This window comes from Oryzias melastigma, linkage group LG22, assembly GCF_002922805.2.
Source record: "Oryzias melastigma strain HK-1 linkage group LG22, ASM292280v2, whole genome shotgun sequence".
Classification (NCBI taxonomy): Eukaryota; Metazoa; Chordata; class Actinopteri; order Beloniformes; family Adrianichthyidae; genus Oryzias; species Oryzias melastigma.
Window position 1 is genome coordinate 26,630,850 of NC_050533.1, and position 15,026 is coordinate 26,645,875.

Sequence of the window (15,026 nt, forward strand, 5' to 3'; positions counted from 1 at the left end):
AGCTATTGAACCAAAGATTTATCCTCAGTGGTAGTCGAGGGTGAAGTGCTCCTCTGTACCTGTGCACTGCCTTCAGAAGTCTACAGTCAACCAAGCCCTGAACAGTTTCCTCTTAAGTTTAAGGGTAAGAGCTCTGCTAATAACAGAGCTCTGCTCTAATGCACAGTCCTCCTAACCCCACGTCTCCAGGCTTGTCTTGTTCCCACCTGACCCCAGCGGAGTTCTTCATCTTCTTCTTTTCATCCCTTTTGGGAAACGCATTGAATTTATTGGTCACAGATAATCTATTGTTGTGTTGGCAAATTTGTTTTGCCAATGAAAAATTCTAATATTATTTATATGTATTTATATATATAAACAATTATAATCTGAATATATCTATTTTTGAAAAACAAGTCATTCAAGCTCAGTGAAATTCTACTTTATAAATCACTTACAAAAAGTACCACAAGGTATTTTATTGAGTAGAAAATGACATTAACACACTCAAAAGATTAGAATTTTTTGCAGTGCAGTTTTTCCAACTAAGGATATTGCCTATTTTCAGCAGAAACACTTTCCTCTGCATCTTCTGGCTGAAACAGAATGACAAGAGCAGCAGGATGCAACAAACTGGCTTCCGGCAGTCTTGCATCAGGCCCCGAGTGTAAATATAGTAAACAACCAACTCCTGATTGCACATTCCAGAGAGCAGTTTGTTTGAAAACACACAGGCTGAAGGAAAAACTGTGTGTACAGGTCTGCCTTTCCAGACATTTATGATTCATCTAAGCCCAAAATGTTCAGTTATTACAAAAGTCACAAAAACACAAACTTGTTTGCAAACTCAATGCAAACCAGACCAGTCAAACCGAGATTTGAAGCAAGAGTCCGTTTACTGCCGTGTGAATGTGCTGCTCAGGAAAGTAAATACATGTTTTGATGGACTTAACTTCAGGCTCTTCAGGAAGTGGTGGACAACAGAGACAGGTTCAGGACCACAGAGGTGTACATAAGTTCTATTTTTTTAAGGTAGGCATTTCTTAAAGCTGCTGCATGGATGTAGGATTCTGCAAGGAAATTTGGATTCGGTTAAAGCTGAATTGTGCAGATGGACACTATGGTTCAGGAATGTTAGGAAATCTCATTCTCACACACTCATGATCACACATAGTGCCAAGAGCTTGAAGGGAAACCAAAAGAAAGGGAGGTGGGGTTTTTGGAGGATGCAGGATTGATTAATGAAGATACCATAAAAAATGAAACTGACATTTCTCAGAGAAAATGGCCAGAGGATTAGTATCGGGAAAACATCTTGGAATGTGTCTCGGCATGTTTTTTGGAGCTTCCCTGGGATCAAAGACGCATACATGCAGCTGAGAAAAAAGAAGAGAAAGCAGTCCTTAATTCTCTGTGTATTTTGGATTTAAGTTTGGACATATACAGTATTTTCCAGAGTATAAGTCGCAGTATATTTCATAGTTTAGTCTTATACTCAGTAATGACTTATTTGTGGGGTTGTTTTTTAGACATAAAGAGGCTCATATATTTGTGATTTTCCCAAGAAACAACAGTTGTCCTCTAGCGGTTGTTTCCTCTAACAGCCACTAGAGGGCACTACATCTGAGTGTATGTACTTCCCACTGACAGCAGCAGAAGAAGTGTCATCAAAACAAAAATGGAAGATAATCTGATTGTTTTCCTCTTAAAGTTTGATATTTTTCTTATACAGATCAAAAGATTAGCATTGTTGTATTTATTTTTTAGCTACGCTGGGATTGGAGGATTTGTTCTGAAACGTCAGACTTTTCTCCCAAAAGTACGACTTATACTCCAGAGCGACTTATATATGGTTTTCTTCTTCTTGATTAGACATTTTTTGCTCTTGCGACTTATACTCTGGAAAATACAGTAATCAGCTTTCTAAAAAGCAAAATGTAAAAAAGCAATCATATTGATAAAAGTACAAGTTTACCAGTCAGAACATCCAACTGCTAAAAGTGAGCAGTGTCTGGGCTGTACTTGGTATGTAAACTAGAACCTGTCTGTTCTTCATTCAGTCATTTTTCACAAACATCGTGTGTCATAGCAAATCCTATAACCTGTGGCTTTTTCACAGAGTCTTCGCTCCCAATGTTTCAAAAATTCCATCCTATGGTGTTACACAGACTGATCAACCAGTTCATTTAAAAAGGCCAAAAACAAAGCAGACGTCAAGTTACATTTTTCTGGGAACTTTCAAAGCAGTTTCCCGTTCAGTCCAGTTCAGACAGCTGTGACAGGTTTACTCAGTTTGTCAGCTCAGTTTGAGGTCTTTGAAGGGATTTTGAACAGATTACAGTGCATTTCAAAGTTAAATATTTTCACAACATTTACAGTCTCTAGGATACTGATGGGGGCTAAAATCATAACTATACATATGATATAAGGAAAGGAAATCTTTAAAATAAAATATTCCTCTGTGAACTGACACTGCAATGACAGTCAAGTATGATAATATGTTTGTTCATGTGTTGAACTTGAATGTGTTGTTTTCCCCTCAGCTGCTCTTGAAAGCAGACGGCAGCCTTTATGCTTCAAGACTGACAGTTTTAAAAATATGAATGAGTGTGGATGAGGTTAAACCCAGTCAGCCAAACACCACCTGGGCTTTGTTACACAAACAAGTCAGTTTACATTTACTGAAATCATCTTTACACAAAGAATACTAGAAGAATTGACTAGTTTCATGAACTTCATTGTATATATTAGGACCATAAAGTTCAATGAATGGATTTGATTGGACCTGTTAGTGGAGGAACAGGGATATCGTTGATTTTGGGACCACCAGGACGTCCAGAGAGCGGGTTTGTGGATGTAGAACCGGAGAGCGTGAGTGGTTGGTGTGAGTGAGGAGGATGCAGAGGAAAGGGTTAGATAGAGCAATTATTCTTTGTGGTGCCCCCTACAGGGAGCAGCCAAAGGACGTTGTTTTAAGCTGTTACTTTAGAGCTAAAAGACCTTTAGAACCATGGACTTATCCAGTTTGACTTTTTCCTCACCAAACTTGACCTCAGGCTGCATTTGTTACCTGTGGTTTGTAAAACCTTAGCACTCATTTTAAAAGATACCATGCAGAAAGGAGGCTGGAATCCACTTGTTTAAACCAGATTCCTCACAGCCTTATTAAAAATAGGGCTTGAGGGTGTGTGCTTTTTTAATACTGGAATTTTTCATGAAAGTTATGTGCATTGGTTCTGGGCTCTAAGACTACTCAAATTGCTAAGTACACAATGTGCACCAGGGCTGTATTGATACCTAAAAAAGTGTTTAAGAGTGCCAGAATATGTGCAATGCTTTCATATGTTTTATTTTCCAAACATTTCTGATTGTAGGATCTGCAGCAACCTGAGGGTTTAGTGGGAAGTGGCTAAAAGCTAAATAAAAGAAATATATGTTTTGCCAAAGACCCCTTCCACTTTAGCTGAAGGAAAAAGGCTGTAAAAATTAGAACAACTTTTTATCTGATAAAAACAACAAACAACAACTTTTGGTTACTTTTGGTATTTGATATTTTGCTGAAACTCAGTCATTTTAGTTTCTTCATTTTTTACTTTTACTACTTTGCTGTTAATTCCATTAACATCAATACAACTTTATGTTGTACTGTCCTATCTTATATTAGCTCAGAGCCATCCATCTTCTTGTTCGCTTTTTTGGAAACAGAGGAAATGATTAAAAATGCTTAATAACAAGAGAAAAAGAGGAAGAGGGGTCGGATGCTTAAAGAAATGCATGAGCAGAAACAAGAGCAACGAGACGGAATCAAGAAAAAAGCATCTTAGTTTGACAGAGGAGAAACTATAAATGGGTTTTTGGGATCTTGTTTCTTACACACAGCGCTTTCACAACCTACGCTTGCTCATGTAATACTACTAAACATGTAGCTAGGCAACAGCAGGCCAAGTCTGTCTTTTGGATTTGGGGGTGCAAGACTCGCCTGTAAATAGCTCAGTGTTCCCACACAGACTCACCAGCAGCCCCCCAGACCTCTGCCCCGTCCAACATCCCTTCCCCGGGGTGTGGTGTGTCTGAGGGGTGTTATGGGCAGCCGAGATATTTTGGGCTCCTGCCTGTCCCTCCCCCCCTTTGATGGGTCAGTCAGCAGGAGCCTGGTGTTGGGGCTTGTGGGTTCTGCCACCCTCAGGTTTTTGTTGCCTAAACCCATTTTCATGCTGTTCCACACTGCAGCCAGACAGACTGTCCACACTGCAACCACCGCTCCACCAGCGGTACTGTGCTGGGCACCGCCGCCAACCGCAGAGGACGACGGCAACACATGAGGCAGCAAACAATACAGAGCCCGCATACACACCCACGCTTAAGCAAACACACACTCCACATAGCTGGCTGTGTTAAAAACACGACACAGAGGTGTACTCTGTATGTGGGGTCCCACATCAAAATGTCAAACTTCAACGTTTGCAAAGGAAATTTTCTCTGCAGCTTCAGAAAACTAAATGTTGAAAAGTAGTAAATTCTCTGTTCAAGTTAGTGGTCAAATACAAAGGGCTAAAATGATCATAAAACTGCGGCAACAGGCTGCACGGTGGCGCAGTGGTTAGCGCTCTTGCCTCACAGCGAGAAGGCCCAGGTTCAACTCCCGGCTGGGACCTTTCTGTGTGGAGTTTGCATGTTCTCCCCGTGCATGCGTGGGTTTTCACCGGGGACTCCGGCTTCCTCCCACCGTCCAAAAACATGCTTCATAGGTTAATTGGTGACTCTAAATTGCCCCTAGGTGTGAATGTGGGAGTGAATGTGTGTGTGATTGAGGCCCTGTGACAGACTGGCGACCTGTCCAGGGTGTACCCCGCCTTCGCCCTTCAGTAGCCGGGATAGGCTCCGGCACCCCCGCGACCCCGAAAGGGACAAAGCGGTCAAGAAGATGGATGGATGGAACTGCGGCAACAGCAGGTTTGTTGTAGAAAAAAAACTATTAAAAAGGAAAAACACATGTCAGGCAGTTTTTGTCATAAATGTATGTAATTCTTCACTAAAAAATGAAGAAATTCAACAACTAAAAATGAAATTATGGCATTCATTTTTTACAATTAAAAATGTTCTATACTTTTTGTTTAGTAAATTATTTAACAGCATTCCCACTGTGATAAAAATCAGCCTCCAAAAGTTCATTTTGTTTTATTTTTTTAACTTATGAAGTACCAGTTAACAGCCAAGGTTGCTTAAAGTTGATACACAAAACTAGTAAGAGAACCATTAAACCAAACAAGAAGTAAATGTTTGGTTATGGTTTATTTCTCTCCAGGTCATCCCAGTAAAGCCACATATTCTATCTTCATCTAAAAATGGCCTATATTCATCAACAACAAATGGCATTAATATTTTTTTGTAAACACCTCCCAGCAAGCAGCAAGTAGGTAGTAGCAAGCAATTAGAAGACTGACGAGGAGAATGTAACAAGCACCATTTTAAATACTGTTTGTTATTAAAAAAGAAACTTAGGGTTCGATCAATGACACATCTGACTCAAGAACTGTAAAAAGAACAAACACCACTCTACAGTTTCAATTATAGAAAAAAAACCCATTATTTTAATATACAGTTGTTGTTTTTCTTTATATGAAACGCCCTCTTCCGTCCCGTGCGTGTCCCGCCATGAGCAGAGACAGAAACAAAAACACTGGAACAAATGTCGTCAGGTAGCAGAGCGGAGACCACAGCAATCTATAGATCAGTTTTATTAATAAAGCACCTTTTACCCCTTGTGCTATTCTAGGCATGTTTACATTGAAAGTGGGGTCATCTGGACCCCACAAGACAGCGCGCTGAACTTTTATTTTCAATGATTTTGTATCTCCACTGGTCTGTGGCAGACATGAAACCTTGTCCACCTTTGTCATGGGAGGGGTCACACATCAGGGTGGGGTCATCTGGACCCCTTAAGCGAGCACGAGAGTTAAAACAACCGGACACTATGAGTGCTGTAGTTTGAAAACAAAACAGACCTCAAATCCAATTAGATGCAGTCAAATTCTAAAATGTATTTTAAGTACATTTACATGATTTCAAAGACTAACATTCTAGTGAATTCTAACAATAAGTGGAATAATATAGACATATTTCAAATAGGATTAAAAATGTCAAACAGGCTAAAAGCAAAAAGATCAAATACCACAATATAAAAAGCCAGAATGCCATGGCTCATGTGCATACATGAAATAAACAGATGTTTCAAGAGCATTTTTAATTAGCTTCAGAGTTGAGGAGGCTGTTTCAGGAGCTGAGGACTGTCACTGGAAACTGGTTGGAGGACTCCGGTTTTCCGTTAACATTGAGACACCAAAGGGTTAAGTAGGGAGTTCCGTGGTGAAAAAAGACGCTGAGGTTATGACTGTTGAAAACAAAGTTGGTGTTCTGAAACAGTTTTCAACAATATATGCTGAAGGAAACCTTCAGGCAACTGTTTTCATTTTCCCTCAGATTGCATGGTGACATTCATGAGACTATCGGTGGCTTCAGTAAACCAGAGCTCTGCTCGAGCTACAACTTCAAAATGTTTGAGCAGGTTGAATTAAAGTCATTAACTAACAGGACTCGGTGAGTCTCCAGAAAAGAGAAATGCATCTGAAGTACTAAGACTGGAATTACAGATTTGAAGCAGTTCAAGAAAACTTTGGAAAAGGTAATAAAATCCAGCATTTTATTTTTATAAACATGTCGGTGTCATTTTCATGGTTTAGTCGTACCAAGCAAAACCATTTACTCTATTTTTAAATTGTTTCATGAACAAGTTTCAGTGTTTCATGAATGAGAAAACATTCCTGCTGATTGGGACTGTGGATGGTTGTTTAGGTGGAGATCCAATTCGATTCAAGAATCAGGCTTTCCCAGATCGAACCAGGATTCTTTCTGTTAACCCCTTGTGCTATCTTATGGGGTCCAGATGACCCAAGCCTTACATTGTCCTGTGACCCATCCCATGACAAATGTGGATGAATATGGACAGGATTTCATGTCGCCCACGGACACCAGTGAAGATTAAAAATCTTTGAAGAAAAAAAAAAGCTCAGCGTGCTGTCTTGTGGGGTCCAGATGACCCCACTCCCAATGTCAACATACCTGGGATAGCACAAGGGTTAATACACGTTTGTCAGTTTCTATATATATGTAGTTTTATTGGAGGTACTGAATGAAAATTGTTGGTATTAAATCACCACCTTTTATACCTTTATTTAGAACAGGAGTTAGAGCATTGGGCCACAGTTGATGTCTCAGGTCAGCTTGGGGGCAGTATGTGTGCAACAACCCCCCACCACCACCACCTCCCCTCTCTTGCTCCAAACAATACTGAGAAACTCCTGATTTTGTTGGATCATCTCTATTCAAATCTTGTTTCTGACAGAGAGAGCTTCTGCTAAGTCTCACTGGCCACAGTTTATCTCTGTGTGGGATCATGTGACCTTCCATCACCTAACAGAGATGTGCCTTAGATATCCTAGGATGGTGAATGAGATCCTGCCACCGTCCACGCCGTTCCATCCCTATAGAGGGGATTTTTTCAGTTCGTAGGTGGAAGGTCTACGAGTTTCTGGCTCAGAGAATCACTTTACAAGCAATGGACTGTGTGAAGAGATGACAGTGCTGTGGTTGGCTATGATGTGCATGTTGCTTCTTACCCTGGCCAATCCATGTGAACGTCATAAAAAAGTATTACAATTTATTATTAATCAACAGTGTTGACTCTTCTTAAATCATAAAGACAACAGAAACTTCCTAAATGACCCTAATAAATCCCCCAGTTCTTAAGACCTTGTATTTGCTCCTTTTGCATCAGTAACATCTTGAATTCTCTTGTGGTCGTTGTGGATGAAGTTCTTCATGTTCTCTCATGGTAAAGTAGTCCATTCTTCTTAAAGGAAACCCCAAGTTCCTTTCAATTCTTGGTCTGTCTTGCTCTAACTGTCCGTCTGAGATCTCCTCAGAGTGGATCAATAATATTGAGGTCAGGAGTCACTCCAGAACCTTCACCTTGTTCTGCTGGAACCAATGACAGCTGGACTTGGTCTTGTGTTCTGGATCGTTGTTGAAATGTCCAAGTGTGTCCTCTGAGCTGAAGAGTGACAGTTTTCCTCCAGTTTCTTCTGATACTGTGCTGCATTCATCTCATCATCAATTTGAAATCTGTCACGGATCAGGGGTTGTGTCTTCTGATAAACCACAAGCACAGCAACGATGGTTGCAGAAAATGTTGGATTGTGATGTCACATTACCTTCTTAATCTGGAGTTCTCACATTTATACTTTCTGATATCAGTGACCCAGACAAAGTTCTTTAGTATTTTTAATTTAAAATGACTCATCTTCTCAGGATCCGACTGAGAGCCTGGTTGGCATTCGTTAAAACATCTACAATCCAGTTGCTCATGACTTACTAGCCAGTTTAAACAGTTACAATAGTGTTACTAATGTAGGTATTTGTCTTGATGAACATCCAGTTTGGGTATATCTGTCACACATAAAAACCTGGGAGGAGTGGAGTATTAAACCTCTCAAGACCTGGCGTCCACACACACAACAAAACTCATAACGTGATTCATTAAACATAAAGCAGGATTGTGGTCACTGTTCTGCATCCATATTTTGCACATCGGACCCAAAATAGCTCACAAACGTCTTGAGATGTACTGCAGTAATCACAGTTTCAGGACTGCAAAAACGTGCTTCTGGATGAGCTTTGGGCTGAGCTGCTCCTCTCCACCGGCTGCTGTGCTCAGGAGCAGCTGCCACGAGCCCGGTCCCCGCCTGCACCTCTCTTTGATCCCTCATGTGGGGGCATTACTGGGCATTACTCCATCATCAGGGCAGATACAAGAAGATCAGCTGCCTCGCTCGTATCCCAGTGGCCTGATCACCATGTCTTAAGCTCACATCACAGAAAACAAGGCCAGCCTTGAGTGTTTCAGCATTTGCTTCAGCAGAAGTTCATTCCATGTACTATTCTTTACCCACTATCTGTTCACAAGCACAATTCTCTTATAGAACCCTTTTAAACTGAAATTATTTTTAAAAAAGGAAATGATCTTGAATTGAATTGTGGGGTTTTGGCATTTGTCCGGGTTCATCACCAATCTGTTGCTGTGAGCAGCTGCCTGAAGGGCTCTCTGCAGCTCACTGCAGGGCAACAGGCAAGGCTACTCGATCTACGTCTATTTTCAAGTGGTCGTGACAGTAAAGGGGGAGGCAGGAGGGGGGAGTCTGACTTGAAATAGGCCAAGAGAGAAATGACAGGACAGGTGGGACTAGGTTCCCGCTAGCCTTGGAATAACAGCATGCTGACATAAACCAACAGATTAGCTAACCCCTGTGCAGGCCTCTGCTCCAAGATGACAAACCATCATTTCAAAAAGTAGCTGCTCATCCAAGTTTGAGCCCAGCAGAGCTCATGACAGACCAAGAATGCCAGAAGAAAGCATGCTACACATGTGCGAGGAGAAAATAAAAAGCTAACTGCCCCACGTCTGATCAAGAGTTCAATTACACATGACTCACGGAAGTTATTAAAAAAAAACATGTTTTTATCCAGGGGATTTAAACCGGATAAACAAATAAGATTTTGCTTAATTCATTTAAAAAAATTAATAATGAAAAGGCTCAACAATAAAACAAAAAATTTACTATTTTATCATGCTTATCGATTTGGGTTGTTTCATTAATGGAAATAATTCAGATTCAGTGCCGTGTGCAGCTTTCTGACTGTACTGTGGCTCCTCATCCAAATATGTTTGTGCATCTTTATTTAACAAGCTGTGGCAGTTTTTTGTTGTTGTTGTTTTTTACGGCAATGGTTACCTTCTAACTTCAGGAGCTGCATCTGAATGACGGTGTTTTTAGCTGCTCCTCCGTCTGTTTATAACCCTGTTTGATGGCTTGTCCAATTTCCTGCATTAGTCCAAGGAGAGAAAAATAAAAACAATGATGCAAATAAGAAATACTTCATAAAGCCCATGAGAAGAATGATTAGATGCTCAGCAACGTTTGTTTTGATCGGAACTTCTTCGTCTGCGTTTCTGTCAGCAGCAAATCCTGAAACACAAACCTACAGTGCCCTCTAGTGGTTTTGGGAAGCAGCCACCAAAAGGCAACCGGTTGTTAGTAGAGAAAATAACTAATATATGAGCCTATTGATGTCTAAAAAAATCCCATATAAGTCACTCCTGAGTATAAGTCGCACCCCTGGCCAAGCTATGAAAAAATAAGCGACTTATAGTCCGGAAAATACAGTAATCTGTATTCTTTGTCCTAAATTGTATTTTTATTTATTTTTTCGGCATAATAAAAACACTAACATTGCATTTTTCACCATCTAAATCTACAATTTATAATAGGTGTTGACCTAGAATTCATGTATTTTTTTTCTCTGTTAATCACCTGCAATAACAGCTTGTCTGCTTATGAGGTGATAACAGAAGATCTGCTGTTTAATTCTGCTAAATGAACTACATGCCACTTTTAGCTTTTCCACTGTTTAGACTATCTGCCACATAAGTCAACAGTTTGTGTATGATTGAAGAAATCTCTGGCTTGTTGTTTCCAGATGTAAGTACGGATGGGACGGCTTGTTGTGTGACCAGTGTTTGCCATACCCCGGTTGTGTCCACGGTACCTGCAACGAGCCGTGGAAGTGTACCTGTGAGAAGAACTGGGGAGGTCTCCTCTGTGATAAAGGTTAAAGCAAACTCATGTCATTGATTGAAACCATGTCATAGTGTCCTGTCCTTACTACATATTAATGTATTCTTTTTTGGTACTTTCGCTTCTTTTTTAAAGACAGTCTAAATATTTCTTTAAAAGTGTTTTTCAAAAGTTCAAGCACAAAAACTGCATTGATTCCAAACTGATCAAGTGTTTTTTGTTATTTAGTATGTGAGATATACACTGCATCATTCACATGGAGGATTTTTTTTTTTTTTTTTAATGACAATTAAAAAAGAGATTGGCTTTGCACAATCCAGCCCATAACAGCAGGATGCAAGATGCTGACAGACATGGCAGACACTGAAAACCATAAAACCATGGCGTACCATACAGACCCATCAGTGCTGAGTCTGGGCTGGAAGTCCAAGTGTCAAGATGGGAAACACATCAGGGTTTAGGAGTTTGGAATGGCCACCGTAACATCCTGTGGAACTTCCAGATACAGACTAAATGATAATAGCCAGCAGACCGGACTGAGCAGTACTGGACGAGTAGGAGAAGATCCCAAGTGATGGTAACTTCAAGAAGATGTTAGGCGAAGAAAATGGAGAACTGAAAGAAGAAGCAGACATAATGAGTAAGGTGAAGGCAGCAGTGATCCTCATGATGACTGAAAGACTAAGGACTGTGACCCCCCAACAGGGAGGAAAGCAGATTCCAGGAACAACATCTCTGTCCAGAAGAGCACAGTCCGAGGGTCAGCTGAGAGACTGCAGACCCCAAGGCTCTTGAGTGGGGGATGGGGGTCAAAAATTAATATTTAAGAAATTCAAAATGTTAATTTAAAATCATTCTAAATATGTTTTTAGTAAAAATGTGTGCAGTGTGGTTAAGGTAGTGTTTAATTTTACTGTGCAGATTTGAACTACTGTGGGACCAACTGGCCATGCAAGAACGGAGGAACATGTATGAACACAGAGCCAGATGAGTATAACTGCGCATGCCCAGATGGCTACTCTGGAAAGAACTGTGAGATTGGTGAGTGGGTAAATCAAAGCCCAGAAAATGTTTAAGAATCCCTGCACATCTACATCTTAAGTCCTGCTGAAATTGATGGAATGTGACGTGACATCCACGGCTCGTTGTGCAGTGGAGCATGCCTGCGTGTCTGACCCCTGTGCTAATGGAGGGACGTGCCACGAGGTTCCGTCAGGTTTTGAGTGCCACTGTCCTCCTGGCTGGTCTGGGCCCACCTGTGCTAAAGGTGAGAGATTTGAAACTTCACCAACTGTTGTAAATTTAACACCATCTGCTCTACTACTATACCACTTTGGCATACTGCACTATCAGTCGTCAGTCATATATTTACAGTAATACATCGCGTGTTCCTGTAACATTGTAATGTAATGTTTTACTTTATTTTTAGTGAAATTTCACTAAATGCTCTATATTATTATTATTATACTGACTAAAAGCAAGAACATTAAGAAAATAGTGTTTGACAAACAAGCACAAGCAGCAAAGAAAAAAAACGTCAGTGGCAAACATTAAAATGTATAATCTAATTATATTTTGCAGCTTACTGAAATGATTAGCAAAATACAAGATACTAAAATGAAATCAGAGATGTTATCAGCACAGTGTGTCAGTATGAAACATAGTTGTATTAGAGAGGTATTTGCAGCTGTGAGTCCATGATGGGAGCTGATGCTTTAGGCACTGCTTAAAAGCAGGAAAAGCTGCTTTTTAAGCAGTAACCAAAAATGTTGCTGCATTTGTAACCTTTTTTACTGCTCAAGTGTTGAAAGACTACGGAAGCCGAAAACGGGCTGGCCTACTCTTTTTAATTGTTTTCTCGTGATAACGAGATAATCAGTAAAGAAGACTGAAGCATCCCCCTCTCTCTTTCCCACACTGAGACACTGAGAGTTTAAAGTCTCTTTATTTTGTGGTTAACAACAAAAACAGCAGAAGAACACTCCACAAAAATTGCCCCTCAAACGCTTTAATTCTGTCTCATGCTCCAGCCTACTCTTTCTTTCCCTAAAACCTCCAAACAAACAGGTTGATTGACAGAACGACAGACTGACGAGCATCTGCATATGGTGCGTTCACTGACCTCTGGACATAAGCCGACCCAAACAGCCACTCTGCCAACTCAGTGTGCTTCTATCCTTTTGGAATTTGCATACAATCCACAGCAAAACAAAGCAGTTTTTCAGAAAAAGTGTCGCCACTATTTAATCGTTCGATTTTAGAAGGATCAGTTCTGCTGTTCAACACTTTCTCTGATAAACTGCTTTGTTTAGCTGCAGATGTCCAGAGCTCAGTGAACGCACCATGCAGAAACGCTCTGGGTTCTGTCAATCAATCTGTTTGTTTGGGTTTTTTTAGGAAATAAAGGGAGGGGCTGATGCATGAGACGGAATTAAGACGTTTAAAGAGCATAGATTCACTAATAGATAAAAATAAACTAAAACAGCTTTTGTTGAGTGTTTTCTGCTGTTTTTGTTGTTAACCACAAAATAAAGAAGCAGGTAATGTCTTGGCGTCTCCGTTCGGGAAAGAGAGAGGGGGACGCTTCATTCTTCGTTATTGATTATCTCGTTATAATGAGAAAACAAAGTTTGTTTTCTCGTTATAACAAGAAAATGATCCCAAAAAAAAGTAGGGCAGGCCAATTTCGCCCTCCTTAAAAGACATACCAACATGCCAAACTACAACCAGCTCTTACCAAAAACAATGTTTCCTTAAGTAGTGCATTTGGTGTAAGAGTGCAAAATTAGTCAAAAGTATTGACTCAGTATTGCTTTCCAGAGTTTTTTTGTTTTTTATTGTGAGGGATTGTGTACAGTTAGAAAAATGCACCCCGTTCATGTGAGTGTGATGTTGCATGTAACCTGAGTGTTATTTCAGACACGGATGAATGTGTCTCAGACCCCTGCGCTCATGGGGGGACCTGCATCGACATGGAAAATGACTTTGAATGCCTCTGCACCTCGTCGTGGACGGGCAAGACCTGCCAGATTGGTAATGATAATTATTGTCATGTGAAAGATCTGTAATCCATGCATTTTTGGATTTGCTGCCAAAAATCATGAGAAAACAGCTTTAAGGGGCTCAGCCAGAAACCCACAGCCGTACATGCATGCCGGTTCAAAGCTGCTGTAAAAATCAACTGTGTGTGTTTATGTGCATGACATTCACATGGACTACATGCATTGTAACTCATCATAGGAATCTTGTTTCTTTGCAGTTACAGCATATCAGGCTGTTTGGTTGGCTAAACATTAGTGCAACTGCTTCAGTGTCATTTCAAACTTTTCTGTGTTTGTATTTACACACGCCCAGCTGAGACACTTTCTGGGTATCATCTGCAACTTAGGCTAGGTGACTTGACGAAGACTAAAAATAACCCACAGCCTGGCAACTGCTGGCCTTGGGACCAAATATTCTCTGCTGGGGGGGATATCTTTGGCTCCAGACGGGCCATAACAATCGTAGGGCTGTGGTGAGGAAAACAGCTCTTGAGCTGCATACAGGAAACATTTTATGACCTGTAAACATGTGTAGAGGAAAGCAGAGGAAAAGCTGTGGTCACTATTACAACTGTCAGGAGCTCTTCCATTTTCAGAGGAGGTCCTGGTACCTGAGGGAGAGCAAAAGGAGACGGGGCGGTAGTCAAGGGGGAGGTTGGGTTTTCAGGAAAAGGTCTGGGTGTTGCGTTTCAGCAGCCTAACAGGTGCCGCTCACCTCCTGGGAATAGTATAAACGCACTGTGTTGGTTTGAGTGGGCGAGGCAGCGCGGCAATCGCCGCCTCTGAAACTGACCACTTGGAATGTGCAGGTTGCCCTTTAGGGAATGGAACAGAGACATTAACCCTGAGGGAGGGGTATGGATAAACCCAGTGGGGGGGTTGTAAAGCAGTGGAAAAATGTTATAAAAATACTCTTGCAACTAGAAAATCATGCTGAAAATTCTCTAGCAAGTGCTGGTAAAAGTCATGTCATTCATTGAATGTCGTCAGGTACAAGGATGGATGTATGTTATGTAACTCTATGAAATCATTGAAATGGAGGATTTTCTGTGAACAGTATTTGAATATTTATCTAGTAATTTGCTCAATATTTTGTGGCATTCAATATATATATATATATGTGTGTTTTTTTCAGAAAAAAGTCAAACCATATGTATTTTCACTAGAACCATTTTTTCTAATCATTACAGATATGTAGCTGAATTGAGTGTCAAATCTTTTCAGAGGATTGTTTACAAAATAAGCAGGAACAACAGTAGTACAACAGCGTGCAAGGATTATAAAACACATTTTCTTAAAGCCAACTCTGCCACTA

The 15,026-nt window shown here is 40.6% G+C and overlaps 1 protein-coding gene across 2 annotated transcripts in view; it reads left to right on the forward strand.

Moving 5' to 3' along the window:
* LOC112146988 (protein jagged-2) overlaps positions 1–15,026 on the forward strand; it is a 79,530-nt gene that overhangs the window by 41,484 nt on the left and 23,020 nt on the right. For both annotated transcript variants that reach the window (XM_024273100.2, XM_024273108.2), the window contains exons 6-9: positions 10,573–10,703; positions 11,592–11,711; positions 11,824–11,937; positions 13,590–13,703. In XM_024273100.2, coding sequence (XP_024128868.1) covers positions 10,573–10,703; positions 11,592–11,711; positions 11,824–11,937; positions 13,590–13,703 — 479 coding nt within the window. The remainder of the gene's footprint in view (positions 1–10,572; positions 10,704–11,591; positions 11,712–11,823; positions 11,938–13,589; positions 13,704–15,026) is intronic.